Source organism: Protobothrops mucrosquamatus, unplaced genomic scaffold (genome assembly GCF_001527695.2).
Source record: "Protobothrops mucrosquamatus isolate PMUCROS unplaced genomic scaffold, P.Mucros_1.0 scaffold3907, whole genome shotgun sequence".
NCBI classification, from domain to species: Eukaryota; Metazoa; Chordata; class Lepidosauria; order Squamata; family Viperidae; genus Protobothrops; species Protobothrops mucrosquamatus.
Genome location: NW_015389852.1, coordinates 139790 through 159670, shown reverse-complemented (window position 1 = coordinate 159670; position 19881 = coordinate 139790). Strand labels below are relative to the sequence as shown.

At 44.9% G+C, this 19881-nt stretch overlaps 1 protein-coding gene across 1 annotated transcript in view; it reads left to right on the top strand.

Annotated features, from left to right (window-relative positions):
* The window catches only part of LOC107298353 (multidrug and toxin extrusion protein 2-like), a 37090-nt gene extending 17245 nt beyond the window's left edge, over positions 1-19845 (top strand). Inside the window, exons 5-15 of the mRNA XM_015827730.1 lie at positions 4396-4438; positions 4719-4763; positions 6547-6644; positions 7889-7986; positions 9041-9154; positions 11562-11629; positions 13223-13331; positions 14476-14551; positions 15312-15381; positions 18670-18802; positions 19706-19845. Coding sequence (XP_015683216.1) covers positions 4396-4438; positions 4719-4763; positions 6547-6644; positions 7889-7986; positions 9041-9154; positions 11562-11629; positions 13223-13331; positions 14476-14551; positions 15312-15381; positions 18670-18802; positions 19706-19845 — 994 coding nt within the window. The remainder of the gene's footprint in view (positions 1-4395; positions 4439-4718; positions 4764-6546; positions 6645-7888; positions 7987-9040; positions 9155-11561; positions 11630-13222; positions 13332-14475; positions 14552-15311; positions 15382-18669; positions 18803-19705) is intronic.
* The last annotated feature ends 36 nt before the right edge of the window (positions 19846-19881 follow it).

Genomic DNA, 19881 nt, shown 5'->3' with positions numbered 1-19881 from the left:
CGCCTCTCTCCTTTCTCTCCTCTCCTCTCCTCTCCTCTTCTCTCCTCTCCTCTCCTCTCCCCTCCCCTTCTCCTCTCTCTCTTCTCCTCTCTCCTTTCTCTCCTCTTCTCTCCTCTCCCCTTCTCTCCCCTCTCTCCTTTCTCTTCTCTCCTCTCCTCTCCTCTTCTCCTCCTCTTTCCTCTCCTCTCCTCTCCTCTCCCCTCTCTCCTTTCTCTTCTCTTCTCTTCTCTCCTCTCCTCTCCTCCTATTCTGTTCTGTTCTATTGTTATTATATTCTATTATTATTCTATTCTATTGTTATTCTATTCTGTTCTATTGTTATTCTATTCTATTCTATTCTATTCTATTGTTATTCTATTCTACTCTACTCTACTCTACTCTACTCTACTCTACTCTATTCTATTCCTGTTGATTGTATTGTATTGTATTGTGTTGTATTGTATTGTATTGTATTGTATTGTATTGTATTGTATTGTATTCCATTCCATTCCGTTCTGTTCCGTTCCGTTCCATTCTATTCTTAAGGTCTGTTCCATTTTACGACAGCAGTGAAAAAAAGTGGCTTAGTCAACGGGGAAGCCAGATTCACTTAACGACTGTGTTCCCAACTTAACAACTGCAGGGATTCACTGAACAACTGTTAAATGATAAAATGGAGCAAAACTCACTTAGCCGGTGTCTCTCTTAGCAACATAAATTTTGAGCTCCATTGCGGTCGTAAGTCGAGCACGAGCCGTATGTTGGTTTATGACAGGCTAATTTCAACCGACATGCACACACAAAAAAAATCACACGCCTCAAGAAACCCATCCAAATTAAATTAAGCCATCGACCCCAATTAATCCAACTCTTTAATCTGATCCTTTTGGGTGGAGCACCGCAAAGAAAAAGGGACAAAAGAACCGTTTTACCTCACAGATTCTCCTATTTCTGTTTGCTTAAAAAAAAAAAAAAAAAGCCGAAAAGCATCTCTCTCAGCTGGGTTGTGTTCCAAAAACACCCCTTGCTCTTGTGTAACCACCACACAACCCTCTTTTTTGTCTCCTTCCGTCTCTTGTTTTTCGCCTCGTCTCTCGTTCCTGTTTTTTTGGGGGGGGAGGGGGCGTTACCTCTTCTTCATCGTTTCGAATTTTGAGGAAAAAACCTATATGCCCTCTATCTCTTATATATATATTTTTTGGGTCAAAAAGTTTAATCTTCACATCGTTTAGGGGGGAAAGGAGTTTTAATAGCGGATGTTTACATTTCTTTTTAAAAAAACCCCACCAACAACAGCAACACAATTTAGTCTTATAAGAGAACCTCCACGGAAAGGAGTAGTCTATCTTTCAGGCCTGGATGTTGGGGGCATTGAGAAAAGAAGGCTTCCAGCATTTGTGTGAATCTTGAAACAAGAGTTTGTGTGTGTGTGTGTTTATATTTTACATCCTCTCACACATGCACATGTATATCTATGAATACAGGTCTTCAACTTACGACCACATTCGAGCCCAAAATTTCCATTGCTAAGCAAGACGGTTGTTAAGTGGGTTTTCCCCCATCTTCTGACTTTTCTGGCCACAGTTGTTGAGTGAATCACTGCAGTTGTTAAGTTAGTGACGCGGTTGTTAAGTGAACCTGGCTTCCCCGTTGACTTTGCTTGTCAGACGGTCGCAAAAGGGGATCACATGACCCCGGGGACACAGCGAGCATCATAAATATGAGCCACTTGCCACACGAACCAATTTTGATCAGGTGACCCTGGGGAGGCTGCAACGGTCGTCAGTGTGAAAAACGGTCATAAGTCGCTTTTTTCTGGTGCTGTTGTAACTTTGAATGATCAGTAAATTGTTCCTTTAGTGAAGGCCTGTAGTGTTAATGGGAACGTCCAGGGAAAGGGCTGGACCCTGGAGATTGAGAAAGGAAGGCTTCTCCTATTTATGCTCAGATAGATAGATAGATAGATAGATAGATAGATAGATAGATAGATAGATAGATAGATAGATGGATGGATGGATGGATGGATGGATGGANGAGAGAGAGAGAAAGAGGGAGAGAAAGAGAGAGAAAGAGAGAGAGAGAGAGAGAGAGAGAGAGAGAGAGAGAGAGAGAGAGAGAGAGAGAGAGAGGCAGGCAGGCAGGCAGGCAGGTAGGTAGGTAGGTAGGTAGGTGTGTGGATGGATGGATAGGTAGGTAGGTAAGTGGATGGATGGATGGATGGATGGATGGATGGATGGATGGATGGATGGATAGATAGATAGATAGATAGATATAGATAGATAGATAGATAGATAGATAGATAGATAGATAGATAGATAGATAGATAGATAGATAGATAGATAGATAGATAGATAGAGATGTAGGTCTTTGGTTATTCGGGTTTTCTCCCGCGTAAAATTGGAAGTGTCTTGGCGACGTTTCGACGAAGTCTCATTCGTCATCTTCAGGCTGGTGTCTTCAGCTTCGTGCTTCTAGGAGTAATGTGTGATCGCAGCTGTTTCTTCCTTTTAACTGCCAGTGGGGTTTGAACTGATTGGGTGGGATATATATATGAGAATTAATTATACTAAAAATCTGACTCTTGGGTGTAGTCATGATAAAAAAGCAAATAAAAGGCGAGCACCAAGAGGAATAAAATTTAAAAGTTTAAAAATTTAATGAGCCGAGCTTTCGTCAGAACCATCTGACATCATCAGGGCGTTAAAACAGCAGTCTGGAAGAAACCCTTATAAAGCGTTGATCGCCTGCATCCGGCTTCTGCTACGTGTTAATGGAGGGCGGGGGTAGAGAAAGCCGGCGATAGAAGGCGCAAAACATTTAAAGGGACCCCTTGCACTGGAGTAGGCGCCTTGCCCGTAATACGGCAGGAACAGCTGGGTCCATTAACATGTAGCAGAAGCCGGATGCAGGCGATCAACGCTTTATAAGGGTTTCTTCCAGACTGCTGTTTTAACGCCCTGATGATGTCAGATGGTTCTGACGAAAGCTCGGCTCATTAAATTTTTAAACTTTTAAATTTTATTCCTCTTGGTGCTCGCCTTTTATTTGCTTTTTTATCATATATATATATATATATATATATATGTTTTCTGAGGTTTTCGCGGGTGTTTGTATGTAGGTCTTTAGTTATTCGGGTTTTCTCCCGCGTAGAATTAGAAGTGTCTTGGCGACGTTTCGACGAAGTCACATTCATCATCTTCAGGCTGGTGTCTTCAGCTTCGTGCTTCTGGGATAGATAGATAGATAGATAGATAGATAGATAGATAGATGATAGATAGATAGATAGATAGATAGATAGATAGATAGATAGATAGATAGATAGATAGATAGATAGATAGATAGATAGATAGGATAGGATAGGATAGATAGGATATGATATATAGTTAGGATGGATGGATGGATGGATGGATGGATGGATGGATAGATAGATAGATAGATAGATAGATAGATAGATAGATAGATAGATAGATAGATAGATAGATAGATAGATAGATAGATGATAGGATAGATAGGATAGATAGGATGGATGGATGGATGGATGGATGGATGGATGGATGGATGGATAGATAGATAGATAGATAGGATAGATAGGATGGACGGACGGACGGACGGACGGACGGACGGACAGACAGACAGATAGATAGATAGATAGGCAGGCAGGCAGGCAGGCAGGCAGGCAGGCAGGCAGGTAGGTAGGTAGGTGTTTGGATGGATGGATAGGTAGGTAGGTAGGTAGATAAGTGTGTGGATGGATGGATGGATGGATGAATGGATAGATAGATAGATAGATAGATAGATAGATAGATAGATAGATAGATAGATAGATAGATAGATAGATAGATAGATAGATAGATAGATAGATAGATAGGATACGATATATACTTAGGATGGATGGATGGATGGATGGATGGATGGATGGATGGATGGATGGATAGATGGATGGATAGATAGAGATAGATAGATAGATAGATAGACAGATAGACAGATAGAATGAATAATAGATAGATTGACATGACAGGTAGGCAGGTAGGCAGAGAGAGAATATAGATATCTATATGTCTATATAAAGAGAGATAGAGATGAAATGATAAAAGATAAATGATAGATAAATAGGTATGTAGGTAGCACTAGCAATACCACTTAGACTTATATACCGCTTCACGGTGCTTTTACTGCCCTCTCTAAGCGGTTTACAGAGTCAGCCTATTTGCCCCCAACAATCTGGGTCCTCATTTTACCAACCTCGGAAGGACAGAAGGCTGAGTCCACCTTGAGCCGGTCAGGATCGAACTTCCTGGCTGTGGGCAGAGTTTTCCCCGCAATGCCTCATCCTAACCGCTGAGCCACCAGGGTTCCTGTATGCCACCCATTCGCCGTTCCCATCCCATTAAAATGTGGTTCAATTTTGTCTTACAGATTAACCCACATTTACGTGATGATCTTCATTCCAGCCCTGCCGGTAAGTGTTTCGTTGGCTGCGTTCGCATAACGCATACAGACCGGGCTAAAACAGGTTCCGAGGAGTCTGTTTCCTCTGTTGGTTGTGTGAACAGGACTGTTGCCTTTGGAAGGCGCGCATAATGGCCTGTTTGTTCAGGACACATTATGGCTTGTTAGCTGAGACCTGACTTGATAGGTGAAGACAATTTAATTTAAATTAAATTAAATTAAAATAGATAATCGTGAAACTGATTTTCAATCGAAGAAGCTAACTTATTACGTTTGGGATACATTCACAGGCTGCGTTCATCTACCAGCTGGAAACACGCTATTTGCAAAGTCAGGTATTGTATGCATTTTGCTTTATGGTTAAAAGCAGAATTTACTGGGGGAGGCCACCGTACCTCAAAAGCAGAGGATTAGGACAATGGTGAAATGGAACAAAATAGGATTCTTTATTGGCCAAGCGTGATTGGACACACAATAAATTTGTCTCCGGTGCAGAAGCCCTCAGTGTACATGCAAAGAACAAAGTGGTAGGTTATATATCATAGATCATAGTTACAATCACTAATCATAAGATACAAACAACAAGGGATAAATCATAAGATACCCAATAGGAGAAGGTAGTAGGATAGATGAGACGACGAGAAGGATAATAGCAATACAGTCCTACTACGTGGGTAAATACCTATAATAATAATAATAATAAAGTTGGAAGGGACCTTGGAGGTCATCTAGTCCAACCCCCTGCTCAGGCAGGAAACCCTATACCATTTCAAACAAATGGCTGTCCAGTCTCTTCTTAAAAACTTCCAGTGTTGGAGCATTCACCGCTTCTGGAGGCAGGTTGTTCCACTGGTTAATTGTTGTAATAATCAGAATATTTCTTCTTAGTTCTAGGTTGCTTCTCTCCTTGATTAGTTTATTACTTAGTTGTTTGTATGTACACTGAGAGCTTCCACACCGGAGACAAATCCCTTACGTGTCCAATCATACTTGGCCAATCAAGAATAAAGAATTCTAAATAAACTTTATTCATCGAATTATTTTTTACTGATTATTAAACTTAATGTCCATCTTGCCAAGTGCAGAGAAGAACAATTGAGCAACTAAGATGATTAAAAGTCCGGAGACACAAAAATATGAAGAACAGTTGCAAGATTTGGGTATGGCCAGTCTAGAGAAAGGAAGGACTAGGGGACATGATAGCAGCGTTCCAATATTTGAGGGGCCGCCACGAAGAAGAGGGGGGGGTCAACCTATTCCCCAAGGCACCTGAAGACAGGACAAGAAGCAGCAGATGGAAACTAATCAACCTGGAAATAAGGAGGAATTTTCTGACAGTGAGAACAATTAACCTGCCTCCAGAAGCTGTGAATTCTCCAGCACTGGAGGTTTTTAAGAAGAGACTGGGCAGCCATTTGATCTGAAATGGTATAGGGTTTCCTGCCTGAGCAGGGGGTTGGACTAGATGACCTCCAAGGTCCCTTCCATCCCTAGGATTCTATGATTAAGGAAGGAAGGAAGGAAGGAAGGAGGGAAGGAAGGAAGGAAGGAAATGGATGGAAACTAATCAAGGAGAGAAGCAACCTGGAACTAAGGAGGAATTTTCTGACCGTGAGGACAATTAACCAGTGGAACAACCTGCCTCCAGAAGTTGTGGGTGCTCCATCACTGGAGGTTTTTAAGAAGAGACTGGACAGCCACTTCTGTCAAATGGTCTAGGCCAGAGGTAGGCAACCTTGGCTCTTTTATGACTCGTGGACTTCAACTCCCAGAATTCCTGAGCCAGCCTGGCTCAGCTTGGAAACCTCTCCATTTCTCCTCAGCATGGCTGGCTCAGGAATTCTGGGAGTTGAAGTCCACCAGTCATAAAAGAGCCAAGGTTGCCTACCCCTGGTATAGGGATTCCTGCTTGAGCAAGGGGCTGGACTAGAAGACCTCCAAGGTCCCTTCCAGCTCTGTTCTGATTGATTGAAATGGCCCCACAATCCTGATTAAACGACACCCCGTTTCTCTCCCCAAAGTCAGCAGTCTCAAGTCAGAGGCCTACAGGGGCCCCTGCCCTGCAGCATTGCTTAAACCGGCCTTGTGTTCAATTTGTCCTTTTTTTCTCCATTCCAGGCTGTCCTCTTGCCTCAAGTGGTGACCGGCGTGGTGGTGAACGTGTTGAACGTGATCATGAATGCCGTCTTTTTGCACGTCTTCAAGCTGGGCGTGGTGTAAGCGTGACAGACAAGGCCCGAGTTCAAAACATAATGCTCTTTCATGTCTATGGAGATTCTCAGTCACCCAGGTCATGGTTTATCCCAAAGGTGCTTTTTCACGAGGCCACTGGACTTTCTTGTTGTTTCTTTGAAGAACTTTTGCTTCTCCTCCCAAGAAGCTTCTTCAGCTCCGACTGGGATGGTGGGGAATGGAAGGATTTATGAAGTGGTTGTTTTGTTTCCCCAATGTACCCTAAGCAACGTGGTATATGCAGTACAATGCAGTGAGCTATGTGCAGATCTGCACATTGGGGAAACAAAACAACCACTTCACAAACGCGTGGCACAACTTGGGAGAACAAACCCATCAAGACAAGATTCAGCAGTCCATCTGCATTTAAAAGATGAAGGCTGCTCTTTCGAAGACAGCAAAGTCCACATTTTGAACAGAGAGGACCGCTGGTTTGAAAGAGGGGTCAAAGAGGCCATCTAGGTCAAAACTGAACAGCCCTCCCTCAACAGAGGGGGAGGGACACGACATCATCCATCTCCAGTCTACAACATGGTCCTTTCCGCAGGCCCAAGAAGGCTCCACACCCATTTGCACCACTCAGGTGACCCTGAGGACACAGGTAAACCTCCAGGCGGCCTCAACAGCTCTCTAAAAGAAGGCAAATGACCGGCTTTCTGCAAGGAGTATAAATCCTTCCATTCCCCACCATCCAGTCAGAGCCGAAGAAGCTTCTTGGAGGAGAAGTGAAACGTCTTCAAAGAAAAACAAGGAAGTCCAGATGCCTCCAGAAAAAGCCCCTTTGGTATATACACTATGGTCTTTTGTCCTAAGCAGAGTTTCCTGTTTCCTGTTACAGTTAAAACAGTTAAGCAGTAAAGCACATGGTGACGGTGCCGTTTGTTTGATCTGATCTGCTATGTATAAACAGACTTTCTAACAGAAAGTCAGTGGGGAAGTCAGATTCATTTAACAACCGTGTTGCTAATTTAACAACTACAGTAATTCATTTAATAACCATGGCAAACAAGGTCATAAAACGGGGCAAAATTCTCTTAGAATCTGTCTTGTTAGCAGCGGAAATTTTGGACTCAATTGTGGTCCTAAGTTGAAGACCCCCTGTCATAAGAATGAAGTTCCCATCTCTCATGAGTTCAATCAAACAAGATGGCCAAACATTAAGATTGACTTATTTACTTTCTCTCTCTTTTTCTTTCTTTCTTTCTTTCTCTTTCTTTCTCTCCCACAGAGGTTCAGCCTGGGCCAACACCCTTTCGCAGAATCTGCAGGCGTTTCTCCTCTTCCTCTTTGTCTGGTGGAGAAAGATCCATAAGGAGACCTGGGGAGGTAGTAGAAAAGCAGAATATTTTTGCGACCTGGGCAGGAAGGGTTGAGAGAATCATGGGCACAGCTAGAAACACTTTTCCCCCCCTCTCTCCACTCTTTTATGTTCGTGAGAAGTAACGGCCCGTTTTCAGACATTTATTTATTTATTCTCTTAGTTTGATTTATATGGCCACTCATCTCACCAAAGATACCCCTGGCTGGGCTACAAGAAACCTGTATAACAAAGCACATACAGAGACACACACCCCTCACACACACACACAGAAACACAGACACTCAAGTAGACACACAGACATACACAGACACAACATAGACACACAGACACAACATAGACACATAGAGACAGGCACAGACAGATACACAAACACAACATAGATACACAGACACGGACACAGACAGATACACAAATACAATATAGACACAGAGACACAGACATATACAGATGCAACATAAATACACAGACACAACATAGACACACAGACACAACATAAACACACAGACACAGACACAGCATAGACACACAGACCCAATAGGCTTACACACAGATACACAGACACAATACAGACGCACAGACACAATATAGACACTCAAACACAACATAGACACACAGACACAATATAGACGCACAGACACAACATAGACATTCAGACACAACATAGACACACACACACACAACAGAGACATACAGACACAGCATAGACACAACATAGGCACACAGACACAACATAGACACACACAACATAGACACACAGATACACAGACGCAACATACTGTAGATCCACAGATATAGACACACAGATACAGACACAGACACACAGACACAAACTCAGCCACTGCTCCAACACTGGAGGTTTATATGAAGAAATTGGACAACAATTTGTCTGAAATAGTATAGGGTCTCCTGCTTGAGCAGGGGGTTGGACTAGAAGACCTCCAGGGTCCCTTCCAACTCTGTTAGTCTGTTATTCAGACACACGCACACATAAACACAGAGACAAACAGCCACAGACAGACAAGGCCCTCGCCCTGACACGGGAGCCCTTGTGTTTTACAGGCTGGACGATGGATTGTCTGCAGGAATGGGGTCCCTTCGTCCGGTTGGCCCTGCCCAGCATGTTTATGATCTGCATTGAGTGGTGGACTTTTGAGATTGGCAGCTTCCTCGCAGGTGAGACCCCCCCACCCCTTTTCTCTCTCGGCCAGCAGGGGCCTCTTCGTTGTCTCCCCGGGCGAGTGGCTCTACAGTTCGGTGGCGTTATACAGGTAGTCCTCGACATACGACCGCACATGAGCCCCAAATTTATGTTGCTAAGCGAGACATTTGTTAGGTGAGTTTTGCCCCGTTTTACGACCTTTCTCGCCACAAGTGAATCGCTGCAATTCTTGAGTTAAGTCACATGGTTGTTAAGTGAATCTGGCTTCCCCACTGACTTTGCTTCTCAGAAGGTCGCAAAAGCGGATCACGTGACCCCCCCCCGGGACGCTGCGACCGTCATAAATACGAGTCAGTTGCCAAGCGTCTGAATTTTGATCACGTGACCGTAGGGACGCTGCAACGGTCGTTAAGTGTGAAAAACGGTCACAAGTCCCTTTTTCCAGTGCCGTCGTAACCTTGAACGGTCACTAAATGAACCACTGTAAGTCAAGGATTGCCGTATAAGTACTCCTCCACTTAATGACAGCAACTGACCCCCCCAAATTGCTCTGCATCGGCCCTGACAACATGGCACTCCTTCGGATTGTCTGGTTCCTGTTGGTGACGCAGTTGCGGATCCAAAGGTTTTCACTTTCACTTTCACTTTTCGTGATGACGCAAATGGTCGGTCCCACAGTCAGCCAGATGTTTAGACCGCATTTGGCAGGTTTCTGTCTACTGGTCAAGTTCCTTCCCAAGAACCTGGGATAGACGGATGTGGGTGTCGAATAATATTTAAAGCTTTCGTCGCGGGATGTCAGCCGTTCCGAGGAAAGCTGCCTTTTGCAATTGACCGATGGTGAATTTTTTTCAATGCCGATGGGGTTCGAGTGGTGCTGCAGATGTTTTGGGATGGCAGCCAAGAGGCCTATCATATATTGAATATGTTATTGAATATATTGACCACTACCTTTACTTTCTTTTGCCACGGTCGTTCTATTTTCATTTTGTGATCCTCTCCACTTCTTTCTCTTCTGATCTGCTGTCTCCCAGTGCTGCCACATCCACTATCTGGATTTTTTGGACTTTCTTATCAACAGTTGTTAAGCCTGGGGTGTGTGTGTGTAGCAGCTGCCTATCTGTTTGAATTCTAAAATCCCAGAGCACTTCAGTTATAGGGTTTCCTGCCTGAGTAGGGGGTTGGACTAGAAGACCTCTAAAATCCCTTCCAACTTTGTTATTCTATATTCTACTCTACTCTACTCTACTCTACTCTACTCTACTCTACTCTACTCTACTCTACTCTACTCTACTCCACTCCATTCCACTCCACTCTACTCTACTCTACTCTACTCTATTCCATTCCATTCCATTCCATTCCATTCTATTTTATTCCATTCCATTCCATTTTATTCTATTCTATATTCTATTCTATTCTATTCTATTCCATTCTATTTTCTATTCCATTCCATTCCATTCCATTCCATTCCATTCTATTCCATTCCATTCCATTCCATTCCATTCCATTCTATTCTATTCTATTCTATTCTATTCTATTCTATTCTATTCTATTCTATTCTATTCTATTCCATTCCATTCCATTCCATTTTATTCCATTCCATTCCATTTTATTCTATTTTCTATTCTATATTCTATTCTATTCTATTCTATTCTATTCTATTCTATTCTATTCTATTCTATTCTATTCTATTCTATTCTATTCTATTCCATTCTATTTTCTGTTCTATTTTCTATTCTATTCTATTCTATTCTATTCTATTTCTTCATTTTCTATGACTTTGTTGCAGGCAAATGGAGCAGTTGGTCCTCCACTTACAACCACTCATTTAGTGACCGTTCAAAGTTACGGCACTGAAAAGGGGACTTACCAACTTTTTTCACAATGCTGCAGCATTCGCATGGTCGTGTGATCAAAATTTGGATGCTTGGCAACTGGTTTCTATTTATGACGGTTGCAGTGTCTCAGGGTCACATGATCCCCTGTTGCAACTTTCTGACAATGACCATTTTTTACACTTACGGCCATTGCAGCATCCCCATGGTCACAGGATTTACATTCAGATGCTTGGTAACTAGTTCATATTTATGATGGTTGCCGTGTCCTGGGGGCCACGCGATCCCCTTTTGTGACCTTCTGACAAGCAAAGTCAACGGGGAAGCCGGATCCACTTAACAACCATGTTACTCACTTAACATCTGCAGTGATTCACTAAACAACCGCAACAAGAATGTCCGCCAAATCAGGCAAAACTCAAAACTACTGTCTTGCTTAGCAATGGAAATTTTGGGCCCATTTGTGGTCATAAGTTGAGGACTACCTGTATTTCTCACAGATGTATGATTGTTATTGCCATTAAATTTATATGCTGCTTGTTTTGTGTAATGCTTCTGGCTCTCAACCATGTTTCTCTCCTCTAAGGATTAATGAGTACGGTTGAATTAGGGGCTCAATCCATCATCTACGAACTGTCGACCATCGCGTATCTGGTAAGAATTTGCCAAATTCTGAGAAAGAATTAACACCAATAGCAGAGTGTGAGAAGCAAGAAGCATGGCCGTTTATACAGGTAGTCCTCGACTTACAACCACAATTGAGCCCAACATTTCTGTTGCTAAGTGAGACATTTGTTAAGTGAGTTTTGCCCCATTTTATGACCTTTCTTGCTGCGGTTGTTTAGGGAATCACTGCAGATGTTAAGTGAGTAACAAGATTACTCTGTGTGTAGACCACATGCTAGGGCAGTGTTGGCGAACCTATGGCACGGGTGCCAGAGGTGGCACTCGGAGCCCTCTCTGTGGGCACACGTGCCGTTGCCCCAGCCTTGCCTCCACCCGCAACCCCCTCCTCGCCAGCAGCCCCCCCTGGAGGAGAGTCACCCCGAGCGTGGCCCACGCGGAGCAGCGCAGCCAAGGACATGGCAGCCAGGTAGCATAGACAAGACTCTGCCCTCACACCCCATCACACACAATTGATGCTGCGGGGCGCAGGCAGAGGACGTGGCCGCCATGGCACTGCTGGGTAGGCTGGGCGATCTGCGGCAGGCCTGGAGGCGATGAGTGGCCCTGCAGGCAGGCAGGGTGGGGTGGGGCGGGGCAGGGGGTGGAGCGGGGCTGGGGCCAGTTTTTGGGCACTCGGTCTCTAAAAGGTTCGCCAGCACTGTACTAGGGATTAGAAGTTATAGATTGATGCGCTCAGCTTAACCATTTGATGCTGGTGGAGATATGGTAGTCCTGGCCTTAGAACCACAACGGAGTCCAAAACTTCTATTGCTAAGCGAGACAGTTTTTAAGTGAGTTTTGCCCCATTTTGTGACCTTTCTTGCCACAGTTGTTAAGTGAATCTGGCTTCCCCATTGACTTGGCTTCTCAGAAGGTCGCAAAAGAGGATCACATGACCCTCCCTGAGACACAGCAACCGTTATAAATATGAACCGGTTGCCAAGCGTCCCGAGTATAAGTCACGTGATCATGGGGATGCTGCAATGCCCGTAAGTGTGAAAAACGAGCATATGTCACTTTTTTCAGCACCGTTGTAACTTTGAACGCTCACTAAATGAACGGTTGTAAGTCAAGGACTGCTTGTATGCCTTTTGTTGGGTTAGACCAGTGGTTCTCAACCTGTGGGTCGGGACCCCATTTGGGGTCGATCGACCATTTCACGGGGGTCGCCAAGCAAGGCTGTCCGCCATTTTTTTTGTCCGCCATTTTTTTTGTCCACCATTTTTTCCCCTTTTCCGGCGGGTGCCTTACCTCCCTTGGGCTGGGCCAGCTGGTGGTCGGCCTGCTCTGTCTCTGCCGCTTGCCAGCTACGCCTCGGCCGGCGCAGGGGGCGGAACCACGCATGCGCAGCGCTCCCGGGCAGGGAAAGTCCTCGATTTACGACCGGTTGGGTAGTCCTCGACTTATGACCGGTTTAGTCCTCGACTTATGACCGGTTTAGTCCTCGACTTACGACCGGTTGGGGTCGCGGCATTAAAAAGGTTGAGAACCACTGGGTTAGAGGTTAACCCTGATTGACTCTGCACAAAAAAAAATATTCTCCAAACTAGTGAAAAACCACTCACAGAAGCTTCTTCTCAGCTGCCACAGGGGATGAGTGTGGCTTCCAGCGTCCGCGTGGGTAACGCCTTAGGCGCCGGAGATGTGGACCAGGCCAAGAGGTCATGCATTATGGCCCTCCTTTGCACCGGTGAGTATATATGACCCTTTAAGCTCTGGAGGAGGGTGGAGAAGTTCCAATTCATGCCCGCTGGGGAATGCTGGGAGTTGAAATTAACCTATCTTAAAGTGGCTAAGGTTAAGGGGCACAGCTTTGGTGGGCGCTTGCCCTGAGCAAAGGGGTTAGACTAGAAGACCTCAAAGACCCTGCTAGTTTAGAAGAGCCTCATAATCCATCTGGATCCCTCTGATAGAGATGGATGGATGGATAAAGGGATAGAAGGAGGGAGGGAGGGAGGGATAGTTCAATATAGATAGATTTGATAGACAGATATTTGTCTGTCTGTCTATCATGCACATCTATCATCATCTATCATCTATCTATCAATCCATTCATCTATTTATCATATATCCATCCATATCTATATCTATCTATCTATCTATCTATCTATCTATCTATCTATCTATCTATCTATCTCGTCTATCTATCTCTATCATCTATCTTTCTATATCTATCCATTCATCTATATCATTTATCCATCCATCTTTCTTTCTTTCTTTCTTTCTTTCTTTCTTTCTTTCTTTCTTTCTTTCTTTTTCTTTCTTTCTTTCTTTCTCTCTCTCTCTCTCTCTCTCTTTCTTTCTATCTATCTATCTTATCTATCCATTTATCTATATCATTTATCCATCCATCCATCCATCCTTCTATCTATCCGTCTATCTATCTATCTATCTATCTATCTATCTATCTATCTATCTATCTATCCACTCATCTATTTATCATCTATCCATCCATTCATCTATCTATCCATCATCTTGTCTGTCTGTCTGTCTGTCTGTCTGTCTGTCTGTCTGTCTGTCTGTCTGTCTATCTATCTATCTATCTATCTATCTATCTATCTATCTATCTATCTATCTATCTATCTATCTATCCATTCATCTATATCATTTATCCATCCATCCATCCATCCACCTACCTACCTACCTACCTACCTATAGATGGATGGATGGATGGATAGGGATGGACGGATGGATAGGTAGATAGATAGATAGATAGATAGAGATGAATGGATAAACAGTATACAACCGCACTGAAGATGTCCCCCCCCGAACAGAGATGAAACATTTGCCCCCCCCTCCCCGGCATGGGACCCACCTTCTCTCTCCCTTCCCAGGGGTCCTTGCGGTGGTTTTCGCTGGGCTGCTGGCAGCTGTGAAGGACGTGGTGGCCTACATCTTCACCAACGACCTGTAAGGCCCTCTTCTCATTATCTCTCTTCTCAAGATTCCCCAAGAGGGGGATGAATGAATGGGAGTCTGCCCGTTGCCCCTCTGCCTGTACAGGTAGTCCCCGACTTAACGACCATTCTTGAGTTATGACGGAGGCTCCAAAAGCTACTTACGAAGCATCTTGCAACTTGTGATGGCCGTGTACACACACACACACACACACAGACACACACAGAGGATGCTAGTTGTCACAGCGGTGTCTCCTCCACAGACACAATCCAGCCCGTCAGAACAAATCCATCCATTTGCTTCTAATGATACATTTAATTAAAAGAAAACCAACACAGCATTGAATGGATGCTACTTGATTCACTTCAGGGTCTTAATTCCAGAATTTTGCCTTATGGACCAATTTTGGCCACCTCGTTTTTTTTAGGCCATTAAGCGAATCACCCGGTTGTTAAGTGAATCCACCTTCCCCTTTTCGGTTTGTTTGTTGGAAGGTCGCAAAATGGCAGCCGCAATAGTATAAATACTGGCCACTTGCCAAACATCCCAATTTTGATCACAGGATCAGGCGGATGATGCGACGGTCATAAGTGCGAGGACTGGTCATAAATTGTTGGTTTGGGGTTTTTTAGCGCTGTCGTAACTTTGAACGGCTGCTAAATGAAGGGCTGTAAATCTAAGACTACCTGTACATCGTCCAATGAGCTTTCTCCCAGGCAGACTTTAGAACTCAGATCTCCTAATAATATATATTTTTTTCTTCCCTCAATAGAGAGATCGTGTCTTTGGTGTCCAAAGTGATGCTGATCTTTTCCCCTTTTCACCTGTTTGATGCCACCGCAGTGAGTTTATGGCGGTTGCAAAGCCCCTGGGTGGGGTGTGATGAGGGGGAGCCAAACGGATTTTGTAAAAAGCATTTCCTGTTTATTCGAACAGGTTGCTAGTCCTCATGGCTACAAATAGAACCCGTTCCTGTGGAAATCGTAGTTCCTGGATAAATATTTTTTTTTATTCTTGATTTTATTTTTACTTTGGCCCTTAGGGGAGTCCTAGCACTGGCAAAACATGAAAGTATGCTTAGAGCAGTGGTTCTCAACCTGTGGGTCGGGACCCCATTTGGAGTCGACCATTTCACGGGGGTCGCCAAGCAAGGCTGTCCGCCATTTTTTTGTCCGCCATTTTTTTCCCTTTTCCGGCGGGTGCCTTACCTCCCTTGAGCTGGGCCAGCTGGTGGTCGACCTGCTCCGTCTCTGCTGCTTGCCAGCTACGCCTCGGCTGGCGCAGGGGGCGGAACCACGCATGCGCGGCGCTCCCGGGCAGGGAAAGTCCTCGACTTATGACCGGTTGGGTAGTCCTCGACTTACGACCGATTTAGTCCTCGACTTACAACCGGTTTAGTCCTCGACTTACGACCGGTTTAGTCCTCGACTTACGACCGGTTGGGGTCGCGGCATTAAAAAGGTTGAGAACCACTGGCTTAGATATCAGGGTGGAAGAAAACAATCTTATGAGCTGTGAGGCTCAGGGTTCCTCTTTCGATGGGGTTCTCTGCAGATTCAGACATGCAATCTGATTAGAATTAGAAGAACCGAGTTGGAAGGGACCTTGGAGGTCTTCTAGTCCAGCCCCCTGCTTAGGCAGGAAACCCTATACCATTTCAGACAAATGGCTGTCCAGTCTCTTCTTAAAAGCCTCCAGTGATGGAGTACCTACAACTTCTGGAGGCAAGGAGTTCCACTGGTTAATTGTCCTGACTGTCAGAAAGTTTCTCCTTAATTCCAGGTTGCTTCTCTCCTTGATGAGTTTCCATCCGTTGCTTCTTGTCCGGCCTTCAAGTGCTTTGGAGAATGGGTTGACCCCCCTCTTCTTTGCGATGGGCCCCCAAATATTGGAAGACTGCTATCATGTCCCCCCTCGTCCTTCTCTTCATTGAACTAAACATACTCAATTCCAGCAACCGTTCCTTATATGTTTAAGCCTCCATATAAAGAACGGTTGCTGGAATTGGGTATGTCTATAGTAGTGGCCAAAATTGTGAAAACCTTTTGGGAAAAATTTTTGAGGTTTGATGGCTAATAACACCCCCCTTTTTTGGAGTAGTACCATAAAATTATATATCAATGGAAAGATCATTTAATCGAGAATGTAATGTAACAAAGTTTGTTCAACTATCTGTGCTGTATTCTATGAAAAGTTAGAGCCAAATAACCAGAAAAAGGAAGCACAACTTGCTTAGGTTGATCTCAGGTAGCTTTCCTTCATCTGATTGTAGCCAATGAGCACGAGTGTTTAGAGAGCCAATCGGGTGTCCTCTTGTTTTGGCCATGAGCCAATCAGATCACGGTAGGATCCAGTTATTGATGTCCTGTATTGAAGCTGAGAGGAGGACATTTGTCAGTGTGTTATGTGATCGCTATCCAGTTGGTTGGGGTTTTTCTGTGTTCTTTCATTGAGTGAGCTTGTAAAACGTAATAAAATTAAAGTCATGGTGCAAAGAGTTGACTGGTTGCCCAGAAAGCGATGTAAAATAGTATTATTAAGCGAACAAGGCTACAGTTATAAAGAAATTGGAAGGAAAATGGGTGGAAACTTAACCAAAGGTGGCATTTCTACTGTACACTGTTCCCAAAAGGTTTCTACAATTTTGGCCACTACTGTAGTTTAATGAAAAGAAGGACGAGGGGGGACATGATAGCAGCCTTCCAATATCTAGTTCCCCCTAAGACAGGATCGGTGAATGTTAATTGGGAAGCCAGAACAGGGCATCATCCAGAGACACACCAGGAGAATCGCTCCTGCAGGTGGATAGTTCTGAACCCATGTAGGTAGTGCGCAACTGAGCCCAAAATTTATGTTGCTAAACGAGACGGTTGTTAAATGAGTTTTTCCCCCATTTTATGACTTTTATTGCCAGAGTTGCTAAGTGGATCACCGCAGCTGTTAAGTTAGTAACCTGGTTGTTAAATGAATCCGGCTTCCCCCATTGACCTTTGGGGTACAGGTAGTCCTCGACTTACGACCACAACTGAGCCCAGACTTCCTGTTGCTAAGCGAGACAGTTGTTCACTGGGCTCTGCCCCGTTTTACGACCTTCCTTGCCACAGTTGTTAAGTGAATCGCTGCAGTTGTTCGGTTAGTCACACGGTCGTTAAGTGAATCTGGCTTCCCTCATTGACTTTGCTTGTCAGAAGGTCGTAAAAGGGGATCACAGGACCCCGGGATTCTGCAACCGTCATAACTATGAGTCAGTGGCCAAGGATCTGAATTTTGATCACGTGACCACAGGGATGCTGCAACGGTCGTAAGTGTGAAAATTGGTCAGAAGTCATTTTTTTCAGTACTGTTGTAACTTCAGTCACTAAATGAACTGTTGTAAGTCAAGGACAAGCTATACTAGCTGGGAAGCCGGAACAGGGCATCATCCAGAGACACACTTTGAACGGTCACTAAATGAACTGTTGTAAGTCAAGGACTACCTGTACTAGTTGGGAAGCCGGAACAGGGCATCATCCAGAGACACACTTTGAACGGTCGCTAAATGAACTGTTGTAAGTCAAGGACTACCTGTACTAGTTGGGAAGCCGGAACAGGGCATCATCCAGAGACACACTTTGAACGGTCGCTAAATGAACTGTTGTAAGTCAAGGACTACCTGTACTGGTTGGGAAGCCGGAACAGGGCATCATCCAGAGACACACTTTGAATGGTCACTAAATGAACTGTTGTAAGTGAAGGACTACCTGTACTAGTTGGGAAGCCGGAACAGGGCATCATCCAGAGACACACTTTGAACGGTCGCTAAATGAACTGTTGTAAGTCAAGGACTACCTATACTAGTTGGGAAGCCAGAACAGGGCATCATCCAGAGACACACCAGGAGAGTCTCCCCTACAGGTGGATGGTTTGAACCCATATCCATTTTTCAAAATGGAATTGTGTCCTTTGGCCAATCACATTCCCTGGGCTACCTTGAAGCAGCTTGACAGAATGTGCCTGTTGTCAGGACAATAACCTTGTGAGGTAGGCCAGCCGAGTGGGGTTTTTAATCCATCCTCGTCTCAGGATCCAATAGACCCTTTCAGGAGACTCTCTTAGGGAACTTCCCTAATGTCTCTGCCTCTGTTCGCCAGGCCACTTGCGGAGGGGTGCTGAGGGGCGCCGGCAAGCAGAAAATTGGCGCCATCGCCAACGCGGTGGGCTACTACGTCATCGGATTGCCCATCGGGATTACGCTGATGTTCGTGTACAAGCTTGGCGTAATGGGTGAGCCGGCCAGCAGGTGCCATTTCTCTTTGCAAGCTGCGCTCCAGATGTTCGGCTTGGTTTGTGGGACTGTCAGGAAGGCCAGCCAGATGTGCCTCATGCAGTGATTGAGATAGAATAGAATAGAATAGAATAGAACAGAATCTGAAAGATCCCTTTAGGAAGGTCACAATTGGTCCCTCCCCATCTGGTGGCAGTGAGTTCCAGGGCCAAACTCACTACCTAAAACAATGTTTCTCAACCTCAGCAGTTTTTAAGATGGGTGGACTTCAAGTCCCAGAATTCTCTAGCCAGCATGCTTTACGTTGGATGGACTTTGACTCTCAGAATTCCTCAACCAGCATGTTTTAAGATGGGCGGACTTCAAGTCCCAGAATTCCACAGCTAGCATGCTTTAAGATGGGTGGACTTCCACTCCCAGAATTCCCCAGCCAGATTGCTTTAAGATGGGTGGACTTCAAGTCCCAGAAGTCCCCAGCCAGCCTGCTTTAAGAGGGGTGGACTTCCACTCCCAGAATTCCCCAGCCAGCATGATTTAGAGATGGGCGGACTTCAACTCCCAGAATTCCCCAACCAGCATGCTTTAAAAGGAGTGGAGTTTCACTCCCAGAATTCCCCAGTCAGCATGCCTTCCCCAGCTTAGTAGTTCCTAGAGCGACTATGGTCCAACCTACCTCGTAGGGCTGTTATGGGGGCAAATGGGAGGAGGCTATTCTACACAGCCTTAAACTGTAGAGCAACATTTCTCTGCTTTGGCAACTTTACAATGGGCGGACTTCAACTCCCAGAATTCCTTAGCCAGCCACGCTGGCTGGGGAATTCTGGGAGTTGAAGTTCACCCGTTTTAAAGCTTCAGAGGTTGAGAAACACAGCCCTAGAATCAACCTCTCGCTCTCCCTGCAGGCCTGTGGACCGGTTTGATCGTTTGCATCTCTCTGCAAGCGGCGTCTTTTTTGGTTGTCGTCTTGCGCATGAACTGGAAAAAAGCCGCCGAAGAGGTAGATCTCTTGCCCGCAGGTTCGATTGCTCCTTGTCCTCAGTAGTGCCAGCTGAGGAATGGGTTCATGGGCTTGACTCAG